Source organism: Diceros bicornis, chromosome 3 (genome assembly GCF_020826845.1).
Source record: "Diceros bicornis minor isolate mBicDic1 chromosome 3, mDicBic1.mat.cur, whole genome shotgun sequence".
In the NCBI taxonomy this organism is placed as follows: Eukaryota; Metazoa; Chordata; class Mammalia; order Perissodactyla; family Rhinocerotidae; genus Diceros; species Diceros bicornis.
In genome coordinates, this window is record NC_080742.1 from 89,172,999 (window position 1) to 89,197,618 (window position 24,620).

A 24,620-nucleotide genomic window follows, 5' to 3' on the forward strand; every position below is an offset into this window, starting at 1 on the left:
AGCAGAATTGAGGTTATTATGATTAGGGTGGTAACATTCAAGATAACAACATATTCTGCGCATGTTCTGTGCGTAAACATTGTGAACCAGCTGCTGGGGGAGGAAGTAAATGACCAAAGCAGAGTCTGCAGACTTTTCTGTAAAGGGCCAGATACTTAATACTTTAGATTTTGTGGGCCGTACAGTCTCTGTCCTACCTACTTAATTCTGCCATTACAGTGCGAAAGCTGCTATAGACAATACATGAAAAACTGGATGTGGCTGTGTTCCAGCAATACTTCATTTAAAAATCAGACTGTGACTTGATCTGGCCCACAGGCCAAAGTTTGATGACCCCTGGACTAGAGAAGGTAGATTTGGTCCCCACCTTGGTGAGCTGCCAATCTAATGGTGGAGTCGAACTCCTTACCCTTGTATGCACTATCTCATATGGGAGAGCCTTGGGGGTAGAAGCAGATGATTCAGGTAGACAGAAAGATACATACAGTCAGCAAGAACAAAATGAGCCTTTATAAAGTGAATGCTTACACTTCAAGGCCATCCGAGTGAAGCCCAATCAGTCATGGAGTCCATATAATTGGAAATGTTGAGAACTATGCGGATATTGAATGCCTGTGACATTAAATCTGTCTGATAGTCATTTTCTGTTTGCTTTTGGGATAATTCTAGATCCTGGGACGACAGTTACCCCAGGTCCTGGGGCGACAGCTACCCCAGGTCATGGGAGGACAGTTACTGCAGACCCTGGGACAAGCACCACCCCTGCTTCTTCTGAGTGCCCAGTGGTAGATGAATCAGAACGGATAAACTGCATCCCTGACCAGCCACCAACAAAGGTTTGAGTTATGGATCTTGTTTTCATTTACGAGTTTATGCCATTGGATAGGTTTTTTTTTGTTGTTCTATTTGTATTTCCCAGAGAGCTGTTTGCCTTGCACCTATTGGTGGCCCAGGAAAAGTAATCCTGTATCCATGCTTGTATGACAGTGCAGCTTTGTGAGAGGAAGAGCTAGAAAATTCCCTTGAATTGACAGATTCAGCAAATAGAAGTACAGGTTGCCCAGTTAAATTTCAATTTCAGATAAACAATGAATAAGTTCTTAGCATAAGTATATTCCACGCAAGACTTGGGACTTACTTATACTAAAAATGTATTTGTCTTTTATCTGGCAACGCTGCTTAGTCACTAGTTCTCTCTGACTCTGTTACTGCCTCTGTTTCTTGCCTTCTCTCTGTCTATCTCTCTTTCTCCTTTCACAATTCCAAAAGGTTATCTAGGATCTTCAATAAAAAAGTCATCTACATGCATAAAACAGTATTTAAAATAAGGACAAAGTCTCAAGAGCCATGTTTTGGAAGAAAGAAGATAATAAATACCAGATTAAAGATAGTGCAAGCATCTGAGTATTTACTTTAGAGCAGTGTATCTTGATTGTCAGCTGAAGTCCTGCTGAATATTATGATTATAAATACATTGCACACACCATAACCATCCCTTTTCACATTGAGAATGAATGAAAACAAATTGCAGTCTTCTGAGTGAAGTCCACTGACATGAACAGCAGATTTGTATCAGACATAGAAAGGACGCTTGTTGCACGTGATGCTTGGGCATGGAGCACTTGCACGTTTATCTCTGTAGCCATCCTATTGTTAATAGGCTGGAATAATCTGTGATGTTCTTGAGAGTTACTATTTTGGTTTGTCTAAAGGTCCTAATACCAAAAGGCATTTTTTTTTCTATTTTTCCCTCATACTTCTGGAAGCCAGAAGACCAAAATCAGAGTGTTGGCGGGGTTGGTTCCTTTTGAGGGCTCTGAGGAAGAATCTGTTCCATGCCTCTCTCTTAGCTTCTGGTGACCACCACCAATCCTTGGCATTCCTTGACTTATAGCTGCATCACTCCAATTTCTGCCTCCATCTTCACATGGCATTCTCCCTGTATATGTGTGTATCCAAATTTGCCATTTTTATAAGGACATATTGGATTAAGGGCCCACTCTACTCCAGTATGATCTCATCTTAACTAATTATATCTGCAACAATTCTATTCCCAAATAAGATCACATTCTGAGGTACTCAGGAATAACACTTCAACATATCTTTTCTGGGGACACATTCAGCCCATAGCATGGACAAAGTTACAGAGATGGGAACTGTGGAAAGTGGGAATTGTTACAACTTGACCCTTTGGTATTGACTGAAATGGCGTAGATGCCGAGTCAGAGAGAACTAAGGCAGCAAAGAGAGGACAGATGAGAGGTCAACCATAGGATATGATGGACTAGGGTTGTGGGGAAGCTGAAAGTTAAGGCACAGAAGGGAACCAGAGCCAGATAAATACCTTGGAGAAGAATAAACGTCTAGGAACTGCATTTTGGAGCAGAGTATTGGAACAAAACTAGTCAGGAAGTCCAGAGGCTGTGTTGAAGGCAAGAGAGAGGTCCAACTGGTAAATAGTTAAGGATCAGGAATCCCAAGGAAAGGACAAAGCAGTGGCCTGACCAGGTGTTATGGCACAGAAGGGCAGCAGCCTGGATGGCAAGCCCACTAAGGTAGGAAGGAATCCCAGTTAGACCAATTTACCTTACCAAGACTGTTGTAGTATTCAATCCCGTTTATCTAGCATCTTACCCTGACTGAAATGAACATAACCTTCTCCTGGATTAGTGAAGACACTTGCCTGCTTGGAGTAGGAAGAAATGAGGCTGATGAGAAAAGGTGGATTCAAATTTTGCAAGACCTTGGAAGTCACGTAGAGGAGGTTGGTTTTTATGTGAAACACAGTAGCTAGGAGTGGCCACTTAAGGCTGAAAGGAATCACATAATGGGAAACAAAGAAAAGAGAGAATAAAAAACTTAAAAATACAGAGAGAAGAAGATAGGGGGAAAGAAAAAGGAAGCACCTCAGTATGGGGCCAAATGTCACAAAGTTTAGCATTTTGGGTGATAGGTTCAATTAAACTAAATATTTTTCTTGTCATAGATTCTAGTAGCGGAGATAAGTAAATAAATAACTGGAACATAAAACAAAAATTTATAAGATATAAAAGAAATACTAAGGGGATCACAAAATAGAAGAGATTATTATCAAAGAGAAGGTGACAGTCTGGAATTAAAGATAAGTAAGATTTTGACAGAGATGGGAGGAATACAAAGTGAATTCAAGATAGAAGAGATAACGTAAACAAAGTGACAGAAGAGGAAATTGTGGGGCACATACATGACAAATTGAATGGTCCCATATGGCCAAGATATAGGGTGAGTGCCAGAGAGAAGATAATGTTTAAAACTGTAAGGTAGATTGGAGCTTGATGATGGAGGACCATTAATGTGCTGCTCTGTCAGTAGGAACGAGAAGTTGTGGTCTAGATGTGTTGTACTTAAACAGGGTATTTGGCACACTAGGTTTGCAGAAAGTTGATTCACACCCATTTACTGGCTCCTGCCATAGTGTGCCAGGAAACTAGTTGCTCAGAAGCTCATGTAGAAGACTAATACATCCTAAGTCTGTACGCTCTCCTACAACACCCCATCTTGTTATTGGCTGTTGGTGAACTTCAGATGTCATTACTGCCTCAGTAATGTTTCTTTGCTGTTTCATTATAAGATCTTTTAATAAATACTGTGATATCAAGATTGTAGTTCAGTAAATGACCTTTGCCTTTCTCTACATGTTATAACCAACTGAATTAATCTATGACCTTGGATTCATTTGTTGGCCTGCTCTTCTTTGGCTCAGCCAGAGAGAAATACTCTGGAAGCCCTTTTAATAATCATTTTTTTTTCCATAGAAGGTATATCTTAGGTATTTTGTTGAATGTTTTAAGTATCCTGGGTGCTATATGCTGATCTAGACTGTTGTTGAGAGGCTGAATCTATGGATAATGATGTCTTTCTATAACGTACATGTTAAAGGGAGGTATATGGCTATGTGGAGGAGGAGAATGGGAAGAAATTATGAACATAACACCAGACTAGGAATAATGTTCTAGTATTGAGGCTATTGCTATGCTGTTTAGCACACCTATCTTCTTTCTCCCAGGATTACTTATAAAGAACTAACAGTATAAATTTCCCTTCAGATGATTCTTGGTTGTGAATCCCATTGTTTCTTACTCCCAATAATGGGAGGAAATCATGTGTCCAGGACGGGATAAAGAGATCTGTCAAACCACCCTGAGTATTCTTGGGAGACTTTTTTGGAGAGAATGAGCTCCAGGAGTTCCTTTCACGGGTCTCAGAAAAAATCATGTATCAGTCATCTAAATCTCTAGTCCTGATTATTAGTTCCGGGCTTGCAGCTGGTTGCAAGGCATCTTCACCTGGGTGTTCACTGTCACGTCAGCTGAACTCACGACCTCCTCACCAAATCTACTTTCTCTTCTCAGCTCTCAGGTTTCTGTTAGTTCTCTTATGCTTCTAGTCTCTCAAGCAGAAACAGCAGAACTTTTGCTTGGCTCTTCCCTTCAATCCTTTTGGCCAGTGTTTCATGTATTTTAAAACATTTTCCTTAACAATATTTTCCAGAATAAGAACTTTATCTCCATTCTCACTGCCGTCACACTAGACCATCATTATCTTATGCTTGGGTTACTCCAGGAGCCTTCTAACGTCTCTTCTAAATTCCATTTCTTCTCCTATCTATTCCATTATATGCATGACTGAAACTGCTCTTGTGAAAATCCTACTTTCATTGTATTTCTACCTAACTTGATGGCTGACAGCATTCATTACTGTACATTGGGTAAAGTTCAAACACTTCATTCTGTCATCTAAGACCAAATATTTAACTTTCTTTGTGCCTCTGGAGCTACGCTTAGACCATCCTCCCATGCAGATTTTAGAGACAAGTCCCTACACTTATCCAAAACCTATCCATTCTGAAAGAGCTATCCACTTCCACTTTCTTGATGAAGGCTTTTATCCACAATTCCAGAACTCAGAGTTGGAAGATCCCGTTGATGGCAGGGAGCAGAAATTTTTAGCGTAAATCCCTGATATCCAGCTCAGGAACAAGACGGTAGATAATAATTTTAAGCTCTTTGATTTTCGGGATTAGAACGTACGGTATAAACACGGGAGAACAGGTTTACATGCTTAAAATAAACCTGCATGCCGTAAGTAACTATCGCAGAGTGGTCAAGCTGAGAATAGTTTACAATTACATGTTTTCAATGGAAACCAATAATGCTAACGGTAATCCTTATAATGATATTTGAGAGGTTATCATATTTCTTATTCAGAAAATTTGTCATATATGATAAAAAACTCACTTTGTAATTTACTTATTGGCTTATGATGTCCTTTTCCAAATTCTAGTTTCTTATCAATAAGCGTTTGGTGGATCAAGTTTTATGATATATCAGCAAGTACATTGCATTTTGCCAAGATTTTAAGAGTCTCCACCCTCAAAATTACTCTATGTTCACACAGCATTAGTTAAGAGCCATTATATGGCACTGGAAGAGTAGTGAGCTGTAAAATCCTGGATAGAGACTTAAGGTTATGTTTTATGCCTTGAACTGATAGTGTGGCCATTGGGCAGCAGCATGTTAGGGGAGCCAGGGTATTAGGTTCTAGTTCTGGCTTTGTGTCTGAAAACCTCTGTGACTTGATCAATAAGTCACATTTTCTTGCAGACTGTCAAACCCTTATCAGTGAAATGAGATAGTGTGCTCAGATAAATGTATTCACTGAACAAATGACTACTGAACATGTGCCAGGAACTCTACTAAACTCTGTGGTTACCAAGATTTTAAAATGGTGACCTCCAACGTCCTGGCAAACGTGCTCTGCACATTCACTGTAGTATGAATTGGGGAACTAGAAGGTCTGGATCATGGGAACTGCGAAGGTGGCATGTTCATTGGAAAGTCTTTGCTGTCAGACTTCACTTTGGGATGGAAGGAGGTGGCCAAGTTCACTTTCAAAACCTGACTCAGAATGCATATATCATAAAATAGTCTATAATTAAGGCATTTCGCTGAGTTGAGATTAATTTTATTCATTCATTCGTTTGTCCAAACTTGCTGAACATAAAAATAGCTAGGTAATGTTTTAATGAATAGAAAGTGATTTGGAAGTCTTTTATCATCAAGTGTCTTTCAGCTTCTAAAATTCCTGCCACTATTTGAAAATAGGATACTTTTCCTCATTCTCCTCATTGTCCTTGTATCAAGACTTTCTGGTTCTACCTTTTTGTTTACAACATCAAGTCATCAAGTTCTTCCGGCATTTTAGAAAATAAAGTGTTTACTACCTATATCAACAGAGGGCAGAAAAAATATAGAAACTGGATACTTTAAAAATGTATTTATGTTTCCAATGCTTTTAATAGTCCCTGCAGGTCAATGATAAAGCTATTCTGAGAAGAGCTTGGCAGCTGTGAGCCCTGCTTCTTCTTACTTACTCCAAGCTCACTCCATGTTGGACTAAGACACCAGCCTAACAAAAATTGCTCAAGCGCCCTGTTTTCTTAGGGCACAACCTCTCCATTTATCTACTCCTGCAAAATGAACTACCCCAAACTTAGTGGCTTAAAATAACAATCATTTTATTATATCTCATGATTTTATGGGTCAGAGATTTGGGCAGGGTTGGGCTGGGTGGTCTCTTGTTCCATGTGGCATTGACTAGGATTACTCATTTGCATACAGTTGGTGGCTGATCTGATTTGCAGGGTCCAAGATGTCTTCCCTCACCTGCCGTGCACCTCAATGAAGGTGGATATAAGGCTGACCTGACCTGTCCCCTCTGCCTTTCATGTGGTCTCAGAGTCTCTTGGTGGTCTCTCCAGCAGGATACCTGGACTTCTTACATGGTAGCTCTGGGCTGCCAGAGATGGAGGGGGAAGGGTGAAGACCCCACCTCCTGATGGGAGATGTGTCAGAGAACTTGCAGCCATTGTAAACAGCTGCATAGAAATACTTATTTTGCCCAGAGTAGCCATTAGTAAGTGTAAAGGCTGTATAGAGCCAGTGGACAATACAGAACAGAACAGGGTGGGGCTGCACAGAGTTAGAAGAGCCAGCACCGGGGATAGGGTGCTTGGTAGGGCTGAACGAGCGAGGCCGGTGCAGATTGGAAGGGAGCCCGTCCCCAGTATCCCCAGTCGCAGGTGATGGCTGATGCTGCTGACTCACTCAGGCCTGCTCTCACTGGCCCTGGCATCCTTCCTCCTCACCTGCTTGCATTTGCCCTTGCAATTTTGCCTTCTTTCTTTTTTAAATGCTACGGTTGCTGAGGTCCTGATTTTGTTTTTAAATCTTAGATCTGCTGCTTCCTAATGACCTAATGATGCACACATTCCAAACCTTGTGTAATCTTATCAGTAAATTATTTTCAACTCACATTGTGGAGTTGAAACTTCCTACTTCTTAGGAAGTTTCTGGATGACACCTGATTTCTCCTTTGACATGTGCTTTTTGGTGTATATGGCAGCAATTTCTCTTTTTTATATTAAAATATTTGAGAAAGTCTTTTTAAAACTGAAAGACATACATGCTTAACACTGTGTTGGGAGAGAGAGTCTGTGACAGATGCCTTTAGATTCCTCCAGTCCTGCTTTCTACCCAGTACTCTGATCAGCACAGCAAAGGCTTGGGGTCTTCCTTTTCTTTTTTTCTATAACAGTAGTGAGTCACGGATTATCCATTTTCATCTTACTGCTTCCTGTTTGCTTCTCTTTTCTGCCCTCCTTCAATGAGCGTGAATTGCACGTCTCACGACATTGAGCACAGAGCAGTGGTTCTGAGTGTTGGCTACACGTTAGAATCACGTGGAGAGCTTTTAAAAGATACCCATGCCCAGGCTCCGCTCCAGAGATTCTTATTTGATTTTTCTGGAGTGGATCCCAGGCATAGTTATTTTTAAATTATTTGTCAGGTGATTTAAATGTACAGCCAAGATTGACGATCATTGTTCTAGAGCAGTGGTTCTGGAACACTGGTCTGTTTCAGAATTCAGAATTGCCTGGGGGGCTGATAAAGCCTGCCTGACTTCTAGCTGCAGTGCAGTAGGACAGGGCCTGGGCTTGTGCACATCTGCCTAGTTTTCCAGGCAATTCTGATAGGGACCACAGTTTGAGAGTTCTAGAGTGAGATAGAGCTGACACAAAGGGCAAAGCTGGTACATTTTTCAGCAGTTCTTTAGGTTACCATGTTAGAAGGGATTTTGATGAAAGTATGGAGTGTTTTCGGACTCTTTTCATATTTATTAGGCATTATTATAGTCTTCTTGACAATCCTATATATGGAAGCTCTGAAAATAATGATGAATTTGGGAGTCAAAAAAAAAAAGAGAGGGAAATTGAGAAAAATGTGCAGTTCTTTGTTATTCTCACTTGGGTTTTGATTTTCTTTGTACACGGCACTTAGCTTCTTTGAAAGAATTATTAATAAATATTTAAGATGTATAAGAGTATATCACCACTCTCCATCTTAAGAAGTAAAACATTATCAGCAGAAATGAAGTCCCCCATATACCCCTGCTGTATCTCTGTTCTCTTTAGAGATAACCACATTTCTCAAGTTGGTAGTATTTATCATGCATTTCTTTATACCTTTACTACCTACATATTTACTTATAAATAATATATATATATAACCTATAAACAAAATACACTTTTTGCAGTTTTTTTCACTTAACATTGTGAGATTTGTCTATTTTGATATGAATCTCCAGTTCATTTATTCTCACTATAAAATGGTATATCAAAATCTTTCTTTCTCCGGTTAATAGAAATTTAGGTTTATTCCCAATATCTTCCAATTTCAACAATGCTATTCTAAATATTCTTGTACATGTTTTTACTTGTACCTATATGAATTTGGATACACATCTTCAAGTTTGCTGGATATTGCCAACTGATCTCCAAAGTAGTTGTGCAAATTTACTATCTCAATATCATTCTCTGAATCCTCAGCAACACTTGAAATCGACAGCCTTTTGGAATTTTGCCATTTTGAACATTATATAATAGTATGCCATTGTGGTTTAGTGCTAATTTTCCTGAAGACCAGTGAGAGGGAATATCCTTCAGTTATTTTTTTTCTGTGAATTTCCTCTATCTTTTGCCCAATTTTATATTGAGATGCTTATCTTTATCTTTTTTGATTTGTACAAGTTTCTTGTTTGTGTTATTCTGGATTCTAATTCTTATTTTTATCATAGATGTTGCAAATATTTTCTACTGTTATGAGGCTGCGTTCACATATTTTATGCTGTCTTGATGAACAGAAGTTTTATATTTTAATGATGAAGTCAAACTTATATACTCCTATATTACATCATATCTCAAAAACAATTCCAGGAAGGTTGAAGGCCTAAAGGTGAAAAGGAAAAAGTTACACCTTTTAAAAAATTATTACTACTAGCCTATCAATAGGAGACAAGAAGGCACTGAGAGCATTTTGAATGCTCTAAAGGAATATTATTTTATATAACGTATTTTACTATAATACGGAAGTTTAGTTCTAATAAACAAGTTTTCACCAGCATGGGGTATAAAATGGATTTTAATAATCAATTTAATATGACTTTTAGCCCCCAACATTCAGCTTTGAACATGTTTTTCTCTTCTCCCCCTAGATTTTTCCTGAACTGCTAAGGCAATTCCCCACGTGTTACTAACTGCCTGTTTAATAAGCTCAGATATTCTCCTCTCCACAGAAGCTGATAATTTATAAACACTATACCTTGAGGCAAGATGGATGATCCAAAAAGAGCTAAAGCGTGGGTAGCTTAAACCTGAAGAGGAGAAGAAATGCTCAGCTCAAATTGTCTGCAATTGTAGCTGCTGATAATGCCAGAGTTATATCCAAGGGCCAGTTCTGGGTGAACACCCGTCTTCACAGGACACCACATACCCTTCATTTATGGCCAAACTAACAGCCACTTCTTTTCTCAGTCTGCTTTACTGATTCCTTCTCTTCCTCTTCTTTTTTTTTAAATTGAGATATAATTGACATATAGCATTATATTAGTTTCAGGTATACAATGTAACGATTCAATATTTGTTGTGTATTGCAAAATAATCACCACAGTTAAGTCTAGTTAACATCTGTCCCCATACATAGTTAAAATTTTTTTTCCTTGTCATAAGAACTTTAGCAACTTTCAAGTATGCAATACAGTATTATTAACTATAGTCACCATGCTGTACATTACATCCTCATGACTTATTTATTTTATAACTGGAAATTTGTACCTTTTGACCTCTTTCATTATTCCTCTGCTTCTATATGACCTCTAAATGTTGTAAAATCTCTTTTTTGTCTACACTCAATCTCTTGATGATTTCATCCAGTATCATGTTTATAAATGGCAACTCCTATGTGCTTACATATCACAGTTAATGCCTCCAGCCTAAATCACTTTCCTGAATTCCACGTTTATCTATGCAACTGCCAATTCAGGATCTCCACTTGGATGTCTAATAGATAGCTCAAAACCAGCATGTCAAAATTGAACCCTCCATCTCCCACATTTACATACCCAAATCTACTCCTCCTATAGCCTCCCCCATCTCCTAGTGGCAACTCTAACCTTTTGCCCCTTGCTTTCGGAAAAAGTTACAACTTTAAGAAGAAAATAAAGGATCTAATAATAATTAACTTATTTTAGTTTTATTTCTATAAATTTTCTTGGGTTTCTACCTGGAAAATATTATGTCTGGAAATAATGATAATTTGGCTTCATCCTTTTCAATCTTATAAATTTCCTTTCTTTTCTTGTCCTATTGTATTATTAGGACCTCCAATATATTTTTAATTATAAAAAGTCATAGGGGCCTGCCCCGTGGCGTAGCGGTTAATTGTGTTTTCTCCGCTGCTGGTGGCCTGTATTCAGATCCCGGGTGCGCACCGACACATCCCTTGTCAAGCCATGCTGTGGCGGCGTCCCATATAAAGTGGAGGAAGATGGGCATGGATGTTAGCTCACGCCAGTCTTCCTCAGCAAAAAAAAAAGAGGAAGATTGGCATGGGTGTTAGCTCAGTGCTGATCTTCCTCACACACGCACACACTAAATTAAGAAAAAAAAAAAAGTCATAAACATGGGTCACCTAGGCTTTTTTCTGATTTTAAAGAGAATGTTTCTAACACTTTGCCATTTAGTGAGATGCTTATTGCAGGTTTTTGGAGGAAACCCATTATTCAACTAAGAAAGTTACTTTTTATTGCCAATTTGCTAAGAATTTTATCATGAATAGCTGATGAATTTAAATGATTATACAGTGTACTTCCTTTATCAAGTTGTTATGATGAATTACACAGTGGATTTTCTAATATTGAAGGATCTGTTATTTCTGGAAGAAGCACTACCTGGTCGTTATTTAATATGTTGCTGATTTCTCTTGAAGCCGAACTTCCTTTTTCTTTTAGGCTTTTGCACTTATGTTCATGGATAAGACTGGGCTCTAGTTGTTTTTCTTCCATGTCTAATTTTGGTATAAAATACTTCCATCTTTGTTTATTTTCCTCTCTTTCTCTTTTTAGTGTTAAGAATCATTGGGGTTGGAGAAGAATAGGCCTTGGGTGGAGCAGAGGCTGATTAGGTCTTAAACAGTGTCTTTAGGATTTGGTTTCCCTCTCTGAGTTCAGTTTAGTCCTTCTCTTTGTGTTGGTGCAGGAGCCTATATATATCTATTATGTAAATATCTTTACTTTTTGGTCTTCTTTATCTATCAATTACTGAGGGAGCTCTTTAAAAATATTCCATTATGTACTTTTTCAGTTTGACATTGTGATTCTTTAAAATTTTTCTGGAAATATTTTAAGTCTTTATTATTAGGTACATATCAAGTTTGAGATGTATCTTCTTGGTGAGCTGAACCTTCTATCATCGTGTAGTGACTCTGTCTCCCTAATAATGAATTCTTACTGCGAGTCCACTTGTCCGATGTTACCATCATGATACTGGCCTTGGTCCGCATTCTTCTCACGTGTCTCTTTTCCTCTTTTACTCTCAGTGCTTTTGTGAGCTTAAATTTTGGGCGTGCCTCCCATAAGCAACTTTAGCTGAATTTATTTCTTTAAATGTAATCTGACTATCTTTGTCTTCTAAATTAAGTATTTAAACCATGTGATAACCGACATGACAATTTTTCTTCTGTCTCATTTTGTGTTTTCCATTTGTTCTGTATTTTATGTACTGCTCCCTACTCTGCCCCCATCCCCATATTCAGGTCTTCTTTCCTTATTTTTTTTACATTTAGGATTTTTCCCCTTAGTTTTTCCCTCAATATGTATTGGCAGTTATACATTCTATATTATTTTGATAGTTTCTCTTAAATTTTAATTCTCATGTCCGACTTAAACAGGCATTTTGTGTCTTGGGTCTGATTCTTTTTGTGTGCCTTCAATCCTATTCATGTTGTCATTTTTTATAGCTTTTATCTGCAACTGTTTTCCTAGGTCTCACATGCTTTTTACTCTCTTGTTTGTATGCTTCTCTTTCCACTTCTCCTTGTAATTGCTTCGCTCCGCTACGGGAGCTGGTGTTTTCAAGTTGCCAACAGAGACTGTTCACTTTTCTTGCTGCTTTGGCCACTCTTTGATCTTTGCCCTTTCCAGTTCAGTGAAGAAATTATTAAGCTTTTGGGAGCATACAAAACCATTCTGGGCAACACCCTTTTCAGCACCTTTCTCTTTTCCTGTTATACTGAAGTTTCAGCTGAGTGGGTTTTGAAAGGAAAAAACAAAACTGCTGATTGAAGTTGAGTACACAGTGAAACCTGATCCCATGGCAGTATAAACCACAGATGGACATAGTTTTTCCATCCTTAATATTGGCTATTAGCATAAAAATTAGCATTTGGTTAAATCTAATTGTTCGTATATGTAAGCAAATTTTTTTTGTCTTATCATTTGCAAGGCATTGCTACATCCTCCTGAAAATGTGCTTAGTAGATATTCAACCCAGAGTATAGAAGAAGGGAAATGAATAGCAAGAGAACTAAGTTTTGGTCCTTGTCTTCTCGAAAGCTACTAAGTAAGCTTTGACAGGTTACTTCACCTCTGTGAACCTTACCTCTGTGGGCCTCAGTTTCTCCATCTGTAAATAACGTAGCAGGATATATTAGTTATCTGTTGTTGCATAACAAATTATCCCAAAACTTGATGGCTCGACACCACAAACATCATTTTCTCACAGTTTCTGTGGTCAGAAATCTGGCCTTGGTATAGCTGGGTGCTTTTGGCTCAAAGTCATTCAGAAGACTGCAGTCAAGGTGTCTGCTGGAAGTGTGGGATGATCCTTTTTTCAAGCTCATTCATGTGATTGTTGGCAGAATTCAGTTCCTCCAGGATTGTTGGACTGACAGCCTCAGTTCCTTGGTAGTTATTGGCCAGAAACCTCCCTCACTTCCTTGTCACGCAGGTCTTGCTCTCACTTCTCCCAGAGTGAGGCTCCAACAGAGCAAGTGAAAGAGAGCAAGCAAGACAGGAGACACGATCTTTCTGTAATCTAATCTCAGAAGCAATGTCCCATTATTTTTGCCATATCCTATTAGTTATAAGTCACTAGGACTAGCTCACACTCAAGTGGAGAGGTGTCTTTGTACTTTTTTGTATTTAACCTGGTTGCTTCTCTCGAATTAGTTAATATGAGAAAGGGATTGTATTCATTTTAGTCTCCACCAGATTCAATCATTAATTGTGGTATAAGGCAGGCACCTTTCTTAAATAAGAACTAGAATCTATTTGAGTTTCAAGGAACAATTACTTTCTGCCTTTGGAGGAGATGAGAGACTCTCTCTCTATATATATAGTCTCTATATATATGCATGTAGATATGACACATATATGTAACACACACATATATATAATATACACATTTAAAAGTCAAAGCAAAATTGATTTGATTTCAAAGCTTCTGAATAAAGTTGATTGCAAAGTCTTTTTTTTTTAAAGCCAAAACCAGTATAATGAAGTTCCATTTGTAATTTTAGGTTACTGGTGATATAACTATATTGTATTTTAGAATATTTAAATAAATTTATCAATTTTATTGTGATGACAGATATGGAGTGTGTTGCGATCCCTATATTGTTATACAATAACAATAACAAGGAAGGACATTAGCCAGAAAAATTAATTTTGAGTGCAAGCTCTGTTCAATTTCTCTAAATATCAGTTCCCTTATTTGTAAAATGAGGTTCATGATGCCGCAAGCTCAAATTACATTTATAAATGATAGTGTTTTAAAAACAAATGGAGTTACTTTGACTAATGTCTTATTTCAGGCCACATGTGACCAGCGTGGCTGCTGTTGGAAACCTCAGGGAACCATAAGTGTGCCCTGGTGCTACTATACTCAGAGTCATGGTTATCAAATGGAGGGCAACTTTGTAAACACAAATGCAGGTAAGCCAGACTGTGAGGCAGGAGCTCCAGACCCCCTGGAGGCTGGCTCTGTTTGCTCCAGAGGTGAGCAGTAGTGGCATGCAGAGTATTGCTGTGCATGGTCACGCTACTGCATGTGACAGAAGGTGGGCCTTGCTCTTAAGGAAGGACTAGAATCTATTTTATCATCAAGGAGAAAAATCACTATCTTGCGATTTCAGAGACATGTTCTGTTCCTGGCCCTACCTTTATGTACCTTTGTAACCTTATGCAAAGGTACATAAAGGTACCTTGGCCTTGGTATAGCTGGGTGCTTTTGGCTCAAAGTGATTCAGAAGACTGCAGTCAAGGTGTCTGCTGGAAGTGTGGGATGATCCTTTTCATCACAACATCATGACCTCTTTGGTCCCTGAGTTTCTAATTTTTAAGGAGAGTGATTAAACTCAGTAATCTCTGAGACTACTTATAACTCTAATATAATGTGATTTTAATGATATGGAAACAATTCCAATTTTATAAACATTTTACAAAAGTTAGCTAGTCAATGCAGTGTTCATGGGCTAAACATCCCCTTTGCTTTCTCCCACTCTCAAATGCAGGGCATAATAATAAACGTTCTGGGGGATTATCATAAGGGAAGAGGCATGCTCCCCCGCCAGAGACTCTTGGCCTGGTGGGCTTTTCTAATAAGGTCTCTACTCTCACCTGGCTTTTCATGTAACTAGGGAGATGGCATCAATGTATATAGTCACCTTGATGTAACATGAAAATAACAGAGAAGGAATAGTGTGTATATATACACATCGAGGGCTGAGAGTGTAAAGGGTATGTGATTAACAAAGAATGTCTGATGGGCTGGCGGAATGAGAGTTTGGCCTTTTGGGGGACGTTTTCAATCAGATTTTGCAGAAGAGAGGCATGGTTTTTGGAGAAGGTAATGACAATCAATGCCTAGCTTCAGAATCTGGTCCAGTGGTATATGTGTAGGATGAGGTGTATATCTCTCTCTTCCCTTCTTTGGGGGAATTAAAGTCTTTTCACCAGCCCCTTCGACACATAAAGCTTAATTTTTATGTGGCTATTGTTTGCAAATGTACACAGCCAGCTATGTATACCTTTTTCCCTCTCCATACTAGGATTCACAGCGCAGTTGAAAAGGTTGCCTTCTCTATCCCTGTTTGGAAATGATGTCGACAACGTCCTCCTCACAGCGGAATACCAGACATCTAATCGTTTCCACTTTAAGGTTGTAGTTTGTTTATTCTTTAAAGATCTTTTTGAGAGGTTTTTGTTCTCTACCTGATGATGGCAGTTACTACAAAATAGAAAATTTTACTAATGGAGGTATTTTTCTCCACTGTCATTATTCTTACTTAGCACCTGTATGTTGAAGGCATCTATTGCCTTTCTTCAGTGTGATAACTTCCTAAATATATATTATGAGTTGACTGGTGAGCTTTGGCTGTCACTTATTTGCCATTGATACCATGTGAAATGTAATAAGGAGGGAAAAGAAAAAGAATTATCACAGCTTCGAAAATTCTAGGGATAGTCCATCTCTGCAGACTTACAGTGTGTATTTCTACCTAAAGACTAATGTACGCCCAAATGTTAAACCTTTTAATGTGGTAATATAATGTGAACATCCACCTCAGACATAAAGCCGTCTGGATCAGTGCCTGAGTTCCAGTACCATGAGCACTGATACTGGGAATCACTGGTGTTGTTAAGGATGCTTCTATTTTGGAAAAACAGAGAAGTTTTCATTTTAGCTTTCTTTCTCTTCTGTCTCTGGACAGTTAACTGACCAAAACCAGGACCGATACGAAGTGCCCCATGAACACGTGCAACCCTTCAAAGGGAATGCTGCTTCTCCCTTGACCTACGAAGTTGAGGTCTCCAGACAGCCATTCAGCATCAAAGTGATCAGAAGAAGCAATGATCGTGTTCTGTAAGTTTTGAAAATCTGTCTGAGGATCAGAGTAGGAAGGTTATGGGGGAGGAAGGTTTTCAAGCCTGAGGAAGAGTGTATTTCAACAGTTTCCTGAAGGTTGGGAGCCCACCGTTGGTGACCAGACTCTCTACCTACAGATGTATACTTTTTTCTGCCTTCCACCCTTTGTGTGTGTGTGTGTGTTATTACTAAGCATTTATTATAGGCCAGACACTGAATCACATCTTTTTCTTTTTTTTCCCTCTGCTTGATCATTTTTTCCTTTCTTTCCTCCATCCATCTAACTACCTATCCACCATTAACTATTTATGGAACATCTACTATAATGTAAGAATAGTATTTTGGTCATGTTGGTAGGGTGTGCCACGTGCTACCTGCCCTCAAGAAGTCCTGATCTCTTGGTGCCCATGGAAAAATGTCACAGGAGGGCAAATGGGGCCACTTAAATATTTCAATTAAACATTGAAATATAAAGAATGTTTTGCTAAACAGCTGTATTCTCTCCACCTCACTTGCCCACCTGTCCTTGTTTCCCGCCTGTGTCTAGGTTTGACTCAAGCATCGGGCCCCTCTTATTTGCTGATCAGTTCCTGCAGCTCTCCATCCGACTGCCGAGCGCTAACGTATATGGTCTGGGAGAACATGTGCACCAGCAGTACCGGCATGATATGAACTGGAAGACGTGGCCCATATTTGCCAGGGACACAACCCCCAATGGAGTAAGCTTTCAAGATGGGTCTCTCTCCACTGAATATCATAGCCTCATTTCTGAAGATCACTGCCAGCAGTACAGTATAATGGTCAAGAGTAAGAGATTCTAGGGTGAGGCTATCTGAGTCTGAATCCTGCACTGCTACTCACCAGTTATGTGGTTCTGGGCCAGTTACCTCTCTGTGTCTTCAGTTCCTCATCTATAAAATGGGAGTAATGTCCTTACTTCATAGGGTTGTGATGGGAATCAATTGAATTAATATACATAGAGTCTCTAGAAGGGTATCTGCCACATAGAAAGTGCTCAATAAATGCCAACTATTTTTCATTTTATTTTACTTCTGAACTAACTCGTTGTGGAGAAAACATTACTAACGTCAACTCTGCACAATATGTTGGTTATGATCGTCATATTTTAGGTTCACCTTTATAAATCACCAACTTACCAGATTGGTCAGCAAAATAGAATAAAATATCAACTAAAATACTGTTTTCATTATTCTTTGTGTGAAGAATGTTTGGGGCAGCGAAAGAGTAGAGTTTTGTTGTTATTGTTCTGCTTTATTTTGTTTGTTTTGATTGCTAAAACCCAAAGCAGAGTTATTTTCTAAGCTCAGCAATACTACATAAATGTCTTGTTCAGCAACTTTCCTGATTAGGCAGATCTAGTGGCTGGATGAAAGGAGATCAAAGGAATAATTTATAAGTTACTATTTTTATAAATTATCTTTATTGACCAAAAGAACTCTGAAAAAAAAAGTATAATTTACTCCGTTTAACAGATGAGGAAACTGAGACTCAGAAAAGCCAAATAAATAGCCCAATGTGAAAAAAGAAAGTTCGTAAGGGACAGAGATAAGATCTAATCCGTGGCCTGTCTAACTTAAAGCCCATCCTCCTTATTGTACCATATGCCTATCAGAAAAGGTGTTAAGTCAAAGCAGCTCATCTGGGAATGGCTGGTGAAGGTTGTTTAAATAAGGAGCCTCAGATCCTTGCTATTCAAATGGGCACCACCGTGTGAGAAATGTGGGCTCTCAGCTCCCTCTTCCATCTACTGAATTAGAATCCACATTTAATTAAAATTCCTATGTAATTCACAGACAGACCAAATTTTGAGAAATGCTGTTCTAGAGCAGTGATTCTCAAACATGAAAACACATGGGAATCACCTTGGGAAATTTAACAAAATATCAATGCCTGCTTCCGTCCCCAGGGATTCTGTTTTAATTAGGCTGGAATGCAGCCCAGGTTGAGAATTACTGTTCTAAAGTCTTAGCAGGCCAGCTCAAGCTCTAAAATTGACTGTTCTAAACACTAGAAGATTAGATATCTCGAATAGAGCGCTATCTAGTTGCACATTAGAAAGGTGCCTGATTCATATTAGGCTTGATGGAGCTTTTGCAGATGGGGTTATGTCAAGCCGCTTGGAGACAAGGTTAAGACAAGCCTTTTTGAGAGAAGAGCTTTTTTGAACTAGAGTTTCAAAATTCTTCTTCTCCCACATCCTAACAGATACCATAAGCTCTCACATTCCTATTAGATAAATGGTCATAACTGGCTCATTCAGTAAGAGAACACTAATTCACTTGATTAACATCAACCAAATATAGACCTTGCATTTTTAAAATTTATTTGTGTCTTCTTTGACCATGAGTTCCCTGTCAATTACTCACATGTTTAATACTGACTTCCTAATTCATTTCTAGCTGTGTGGGGTTTAGATTATTAGATGGTAAATTTAATTCTCTTTCTGCAGGATGGAACTAACTTGTATGGTTCACAGACATTCTTCCTGTGTCTTGAAGATGCTAGTGGATTGTCCTTTGGAGTGTTTCTGATGAACAGCAATGCCATGGGTAAAAGACTGAAGGAATGTTCATGAAAAAAATGCATAAGAGTGATTGTCAGTCCCTTTCTTAACAGCACTGTGGTAAAAGGAATGGAGCCGTTTAAGAATGGTTGAACCATAGCTTAGGGCCTTGCATAGTCTGTGATTGTTCCATCCCTACTTCATTTGCTTCATTACCTGTTGACCCATGGTAGCCATGAGTAGGGGTTTCTCGCCTAGCTTACGATTTTCCTGAATCTGGTTGCCTCTGTTGGAATATTTTCTAATGTAAAGTTAAGACAGCTAACCCTTTCCTATAATCTACTCAGAGGCAGTTCCTACCAATTTGTTCTTCTCCTTGCTTAGACTTTTATCTAGTAGAGGGGTTGATATAAACTCTGGTAGGAAACAGTCAATTGCTCTGGGCCTAATGATGACAGTAGCTGAGCCTAACCAGGGAACTACAACTGAGCATTGTTGCATTCAGACACTCCAAAGGTAGTGAGGTAAAGTGGAGTGGCAAGGGTCGTGCAGAGTAAGATCAGATAGCTTAAGACCAAAGAGTGTAATATCCTAGGATTCCAGAAAGTAGCTAGCTTCACCTTCTTTGAAGGTTTTAGAGTAGATCAATGATTCTCAACTTTTTTCTGCTTTCACCAGTAACAACAGATCCCAGTAGCAATGAATCAATCACCACAGGGGAAGAGGAGATGTATCAGAATCTCCCAGAGTTGATGGTGAGCATAGGGTATTGATCCCACCCTCTCCTCAACTGACAATCACTGGACTAGGTCAGTGCTGCTGAAGAGTGGCCCACAGATGGTTCACAAACTGTTTCAGGTCTACAGTAGCAGGACTATAGAAGTTGAGACCAAGCATTGCCATAGCATCCAAGTGCATGCATGAACCTTTTTCTAGTAATTTACTTTCATTTTATTTTATGGAAGTATCAGTTTACAGTGAATGTGAAAATAAAAAAGTAAAGATCTGATCTTTCACCACAGATCGTTTGAGGATCACTCTTGGTGATCTAAGATGATTCTAAGATACCTAATAGTCTAAAAATAGACTAAGATAATGCGAGGATCATACAGTTTCAGGTAGTTGAAAGACCAGAAAACAAGTCGAGTCAGGCTTAAAAGAAAGGTCACAGGATCCTAGATACTCTGAGAGAGTTGTTCCTATGACCAAAGAGTACGTTTCATTAGATCTCCCTAATTGCAAACCAAGGCTGTAGGGAGACTTCACCTCTGAGAATGGTGATTAGGGCTTAGATGGATTTTGAATTTATAGTATAATCTCTGACAATTTTTTAGTCTGGCTCTTGCTTGATATGAGATTCACTGAGGCGTGTACCTCAGTGTGTACCCCAGTGTGTCTAGTTGGGTTATATTCTTGCAATAACCATGGAGTGTGGGGTGGGAACATGTTCTTTAGTTGCGAATATCAGAGAGGAAAAATTTTTGCTCTACCCTCTTAGGTTTTGTTCTCAGGGTCCTGTGAATTAAACTGATAAAAAACAGATTAGCAAGAGAAAAAACAGAGTTTATTGACATGTGCAACATGTATACACACAGGAGTGCTCAGTGAAGAGTAACTCAAAGGGGTGGTTAGAATTGGGGCTTACATACCATCTTAATAGGTAAATGGGAGGGGGAGAAAGGCACTTAGGATAAAACAAATGACTTCTTAGAGGAGGTAGGAGGGATAAAGGGCACTTATGGGAAAACAAATGGCAAAGATAAATGAACCCTTAGGAGAATAGATGGGGGATATGATGGTGTTGTGACAATGTAGGTTTGATGTGGTGCCAATTTATTATCTCAGAGAAGATTAGAGTTACTACAGGAGAGGGGATTTATAACAATTGAATTCTTTTTTTTTTCTTAGAAATATCTTTATTACAAGTGTTCTTAAACACTTCACTACATGCATTACAGAATGGGTACCACTTCTATTCATTGAAATAACACAGTTCTCAACACAGCTTGCAAGTAGCATTCTTAGAAACGTCTTTATTACAACTGTTCTTAAACACTTCACTACATGCCTCATAGAATAGGGATCACTTCCATTCACTGAAGTAACAGACAATTGAGTTCTTTTGGGAGGCTGTACTTTTGGTTAGATAAGGGATTTTAGAAACGTGAATGTTTTCAGTTTAAAATAATTTTTATGCCACAGTGCATTATTCTGGACCCCTTCATGAACCTGGTTGCTTTTTCATGAGAGCTTGAGTCCTCAAGGGAGTTAAGACACTCCAGTCACCAATTATAGAAATCTGTCACACACACAACAAATGCTTTGGCTCTCATGTGCTGTGAGGGTAAACTTTGATCATCAGAGTTTGTCCCTCTGTATATAAAACCTGAGGCATTAGGATTGCTTGATTAATGTTCAGATGCTTGGTGATCCTCTGGTCTAAAACTCTGCTATTATTACTCTAGAATAAATTCTAATTTTTATTTTATTCATTTTTAATCTTTCTAGAGGTTGCCCTCCAGCCTGCCCCAGCAGTCACTTACCGCACCATTGGGGGCATTCTCGACTTCTATGTGTTCTTGGGAAACACTCCAGAACAAGTTGTTCAAGAGTATCTGGAGGTAAACTTATTGTATCATGATTATAACAGAGAAAAATCCTAAATAGCACAAAGAAAAATAAATTTAGTATTCAAGTGTGACTCATAAAAATCTGCTTTTACAAGTAGCTATTATAAATCTGCTATTACAAATTGACCCTACTCTCAATGATTTATAAAAGGGCTGGGAAAATAGACTGACATTCTAACATTAATGAAATAGTGTATTGGAAAATGGAGTATGTTTTGTGCCTGTAAGCCAATGCTTAGAAATGGTTTTATTAGAAATAGAGTATTTGCTCACTTTCATTTCACATATTTCCTTCAGCTCATCGGACGGCCAGCCCTACCCTCATACTGGGCACTTGGATTTCATCTCAGTCGTTATGATTATGAGACCCTGGACAACATGAAAGAAGTTGTGGAGAGAAACCGTGCAGCACAGCTGCCTTACGTAAGTAAGGCTTTAAAAAATCCTCCAAAAATACAAGAATTCCCTTGGGGAAATAGAACAACTGTTTATACTTTCTCCCCGAGTTTTTTAAAAAAATACATAATAAAAAGTTTTAGATATTCAGAATGCTAGACTTTTCTTATTGGGCCAGCCATTTCTTTGAGGAACTGGTTCTCTTTTGTAGGAAATAGTACTTATAGACTACAATTATGAGGTCAGGAGGCAATCTGTTCTTGTCTCTATTTTTCTTATCACGTATGTTATCAGTAAAATTTTCTTATGCTTACTGTATTGATTATATTTTACATAACGCATTTTTATTTGGGTTCTCAAGGTATTTCTTTCCCTGGTGTAGGTGAGCAAAAGGATACAGTACATACATGTAATAAAATATTTTTATGTTTTGAATGGCTAAATTTGAATGTGTCTATTATATGGGAGGCTGTAATGAGGAATGAAGTTTCACAAGAGATACAAGGGGAAAAGCCCAAAAGTCTCCGGAATAATCTTCTTCTTTCCCACCCTATTCCCTTGGAAGCAGACAAGTAGGTTCTAGAGCAAGAGTCAGTTTTACTTTGGGCTCCACTATCACACAGGTAAAATTAGGAAGAATAATCGCCAAAGAAGGCTTGAAGTAGAAGACAAGTAAGAGAAGAAACCGTAGGGTAGTAAAATGCAGGAGAAATGGAGAGACAGTGCCTTCCCCTCTTTATCTTGTGGGAAGGGTAAGATTTAGGTAATATATGTTTTTGATAGTCATAGCGATTTGTTGTAATTGTTGTTTTGGTTTGTTTGATGCGCCCGTCAACAGGTAGGATGCTGCAGTTAACCTGATTGCAGGGGTGGAGTCAGGCCTTAGGGAAACAGTGGGTCCTTTGGTTTTGAGATTACCCTTGGAAAAGAAGCACTTAGATGCCAGCGGCCGAATAAGAGCTCTGTTAGAGTCCAGGCAGAGTCGGTGTTTATTGTGGATAATAACAATGATAATTCCATGGACTCGTTTTAGTAGGGAAATTCTTAGGTGTTAAATTGTGGACTTTGTGCATTCTTTCAGGATGTTCAGCATGCTGATATTGATTATATGGATGAGAGGAAGGATTTCACTTATAATCCAGTAGCTTATAGAGGCTTCCCTGAGTTTGCTGAAGAGTTACACAATAATGGACAGAAACTCATCGTCATGGTGGTATGTCCACTCTCTTTTCCCCCCAAATCAGGTACTTGTTCTTTCTTGTCATTACATCCACCTCCCCCTCCTTTGTCCCCCAATTCTCAATCTCCTTTCAAAGCCTTTAGCTTAAAGCTGGGTCCTTCATTGTATTTTCCCTTCTTAGGATCCAGCCATCTCCAACAACTCTTCACCAAGTCATCCCTACAGCCCCTATGACAGGGGTTCGGATATGAAGATATGGGTGAATGCTTCTGACGGAGTGACTCCACTCATTGGGGAGGTACTATAATGGGGAAGCTGGGGGCTGGTGAACGGGCTGTGGCAGTGTGTGTGTGTGTGTGTGTGTGTGTGTGTGTGTGTGTTGTTCAGATGCCTTATATATGCTGGGGATAAACTTTCCCTTGTCCTTTCATTCCCAAATACCTAACAGCCATCCTAACTTTCACATTCCCTTCACAGCCAAATTCCTTTAAATGGTAACTTACATACTGAATATCCACTTCCTTACTTCCCATTCACTCTTCTACTGACTGAAGTCTACTTTCTTCCGCCTGCCCCCATCACTTCACTGACACTGCCCTGCCAAATGGCACCAGTCACCTCCTAACTGGCAAAGCCAATGGAACCGTTTCATTCCTCTATTTCTCTGTAGTACTTGACAAGTTTGATCACTTCTTTCTCAAATCTTTGTTTGTCCTCGTTTTCCATGGAGGTGTTATTTGCTGGCTCACTTCTAATACCTCTGATGACCCCACTGCATAGTGTCTGAGAGGAAGTGGATAGGAAAGGAGTAGAGAAGCGTGATTGATGCTGAGAACCCACAACTTGTAATGGAACAGCTGAAATTTCTATAGTACTCTCCATCATTTACTATTCCTGGAATTGGGAGTAGAGAAAGTGAGAGGGAACGGTGAAGCAGAGTTGAAGGGTAGCAAGGATCTAACCATTTTTTTAAAGTAAGTTTTTCCTCAAGTGACTGTTTGACTCCTCCTGACATTTATTCTAGGTCTTTGGAGTGCGCCACGCTTCTCACTGAAAAGGACCTGTGCCTGGGCGCCTCTGTTGGTGTGACCATATTAGGAATTTCTTTGCAAAGTACTTTATTTTACTCCATGTTTATTTAGTTTACTCTAATCAGTGTTTTTCCTTTTCTCCTACAGGTCTGGCCTGGAACGACTGTGTTTCCTGATTACACAAGCCCCCAGTGTGCTGTTTGGTGGGTAAAGGAGTTTGAGCTTTTCCACAACCAAGTGGAGTTTGATGGAATCTGGATTGTGAGTTCTTAATACTCTGAATACGGGTGACTAATATTCCGATTGTGTATATCTACGTCTTTGGGTAATGGCGCACAGGGGGAAGAGGAGGAGAAGAAAGCAAGTATGGCAATAATTCTAAGTATTACCTGTTTTACGATTGAAATAATCTCACCAAAACATGTAGCTTAGAATCAAAATCAGATTGTTAGAGCTGGAAGTAAACTCAGAAATTTGCTTTTTCCAAGTCCAACTCTCCTTTTACAAATGAATGAGCTGAAATAAAATAGGTCATGTACTCCTTACTTTATTGCACAGT

General features: G+C 39.0%; 1 protein-coding gene across 2 annotated transcripts in view; it reads left to right on the forward strand.

Annotated features, from left to right (window-relative positions):
- The window catches only part of MGAM (maltase-glucoamylase), a 185,146-nt gene that overhangs the window by 17,227 nt on the left and 143,299 nt on the right, over nt 1-24,620 (forward strand). For both annotated transcript variants that reach the window (XM_058531697.1, XM_058531688.1), the window contains exons 4-14: nt 670-836; nt 14,247-14,367; nt 15,483-15,592; nt 16,146-16,297; nt 16,848-17,019; nt 18,771-18,870; nt 21,333-21,445; nt 21,752-21,877; nt 22,932-23,063; nt 23,212-23,328; nt 24,209-24,322. In XM_058531697.1, coding sequence (XP_058387680.1) covers nt 670-836; nt 14,247-14,367; nt 15,483-15,592; nt 16,146-16,297; nt 16,848-17,019; nt 18,771-18,870; nt 21,333-21,445; nt 21,752-21,877; nt 22,932-23,063; nt 23,212-23,328; nt 24,209-24,322 — 1,424 coding nt within the window. The remainder of the gene's footprint in view (nt 1-669; nt 837-14,246; nt 14,368-15,482; nt 15,593-16,145; nt 16,298-16,847; nt 17,020-18,770; nt 18,871-21,332; nt 21,446-21,751; nt 21,878-22,931; nt 23,064-23,211; nt 23,329-24,208; nt 24,323-24,620) is intronic.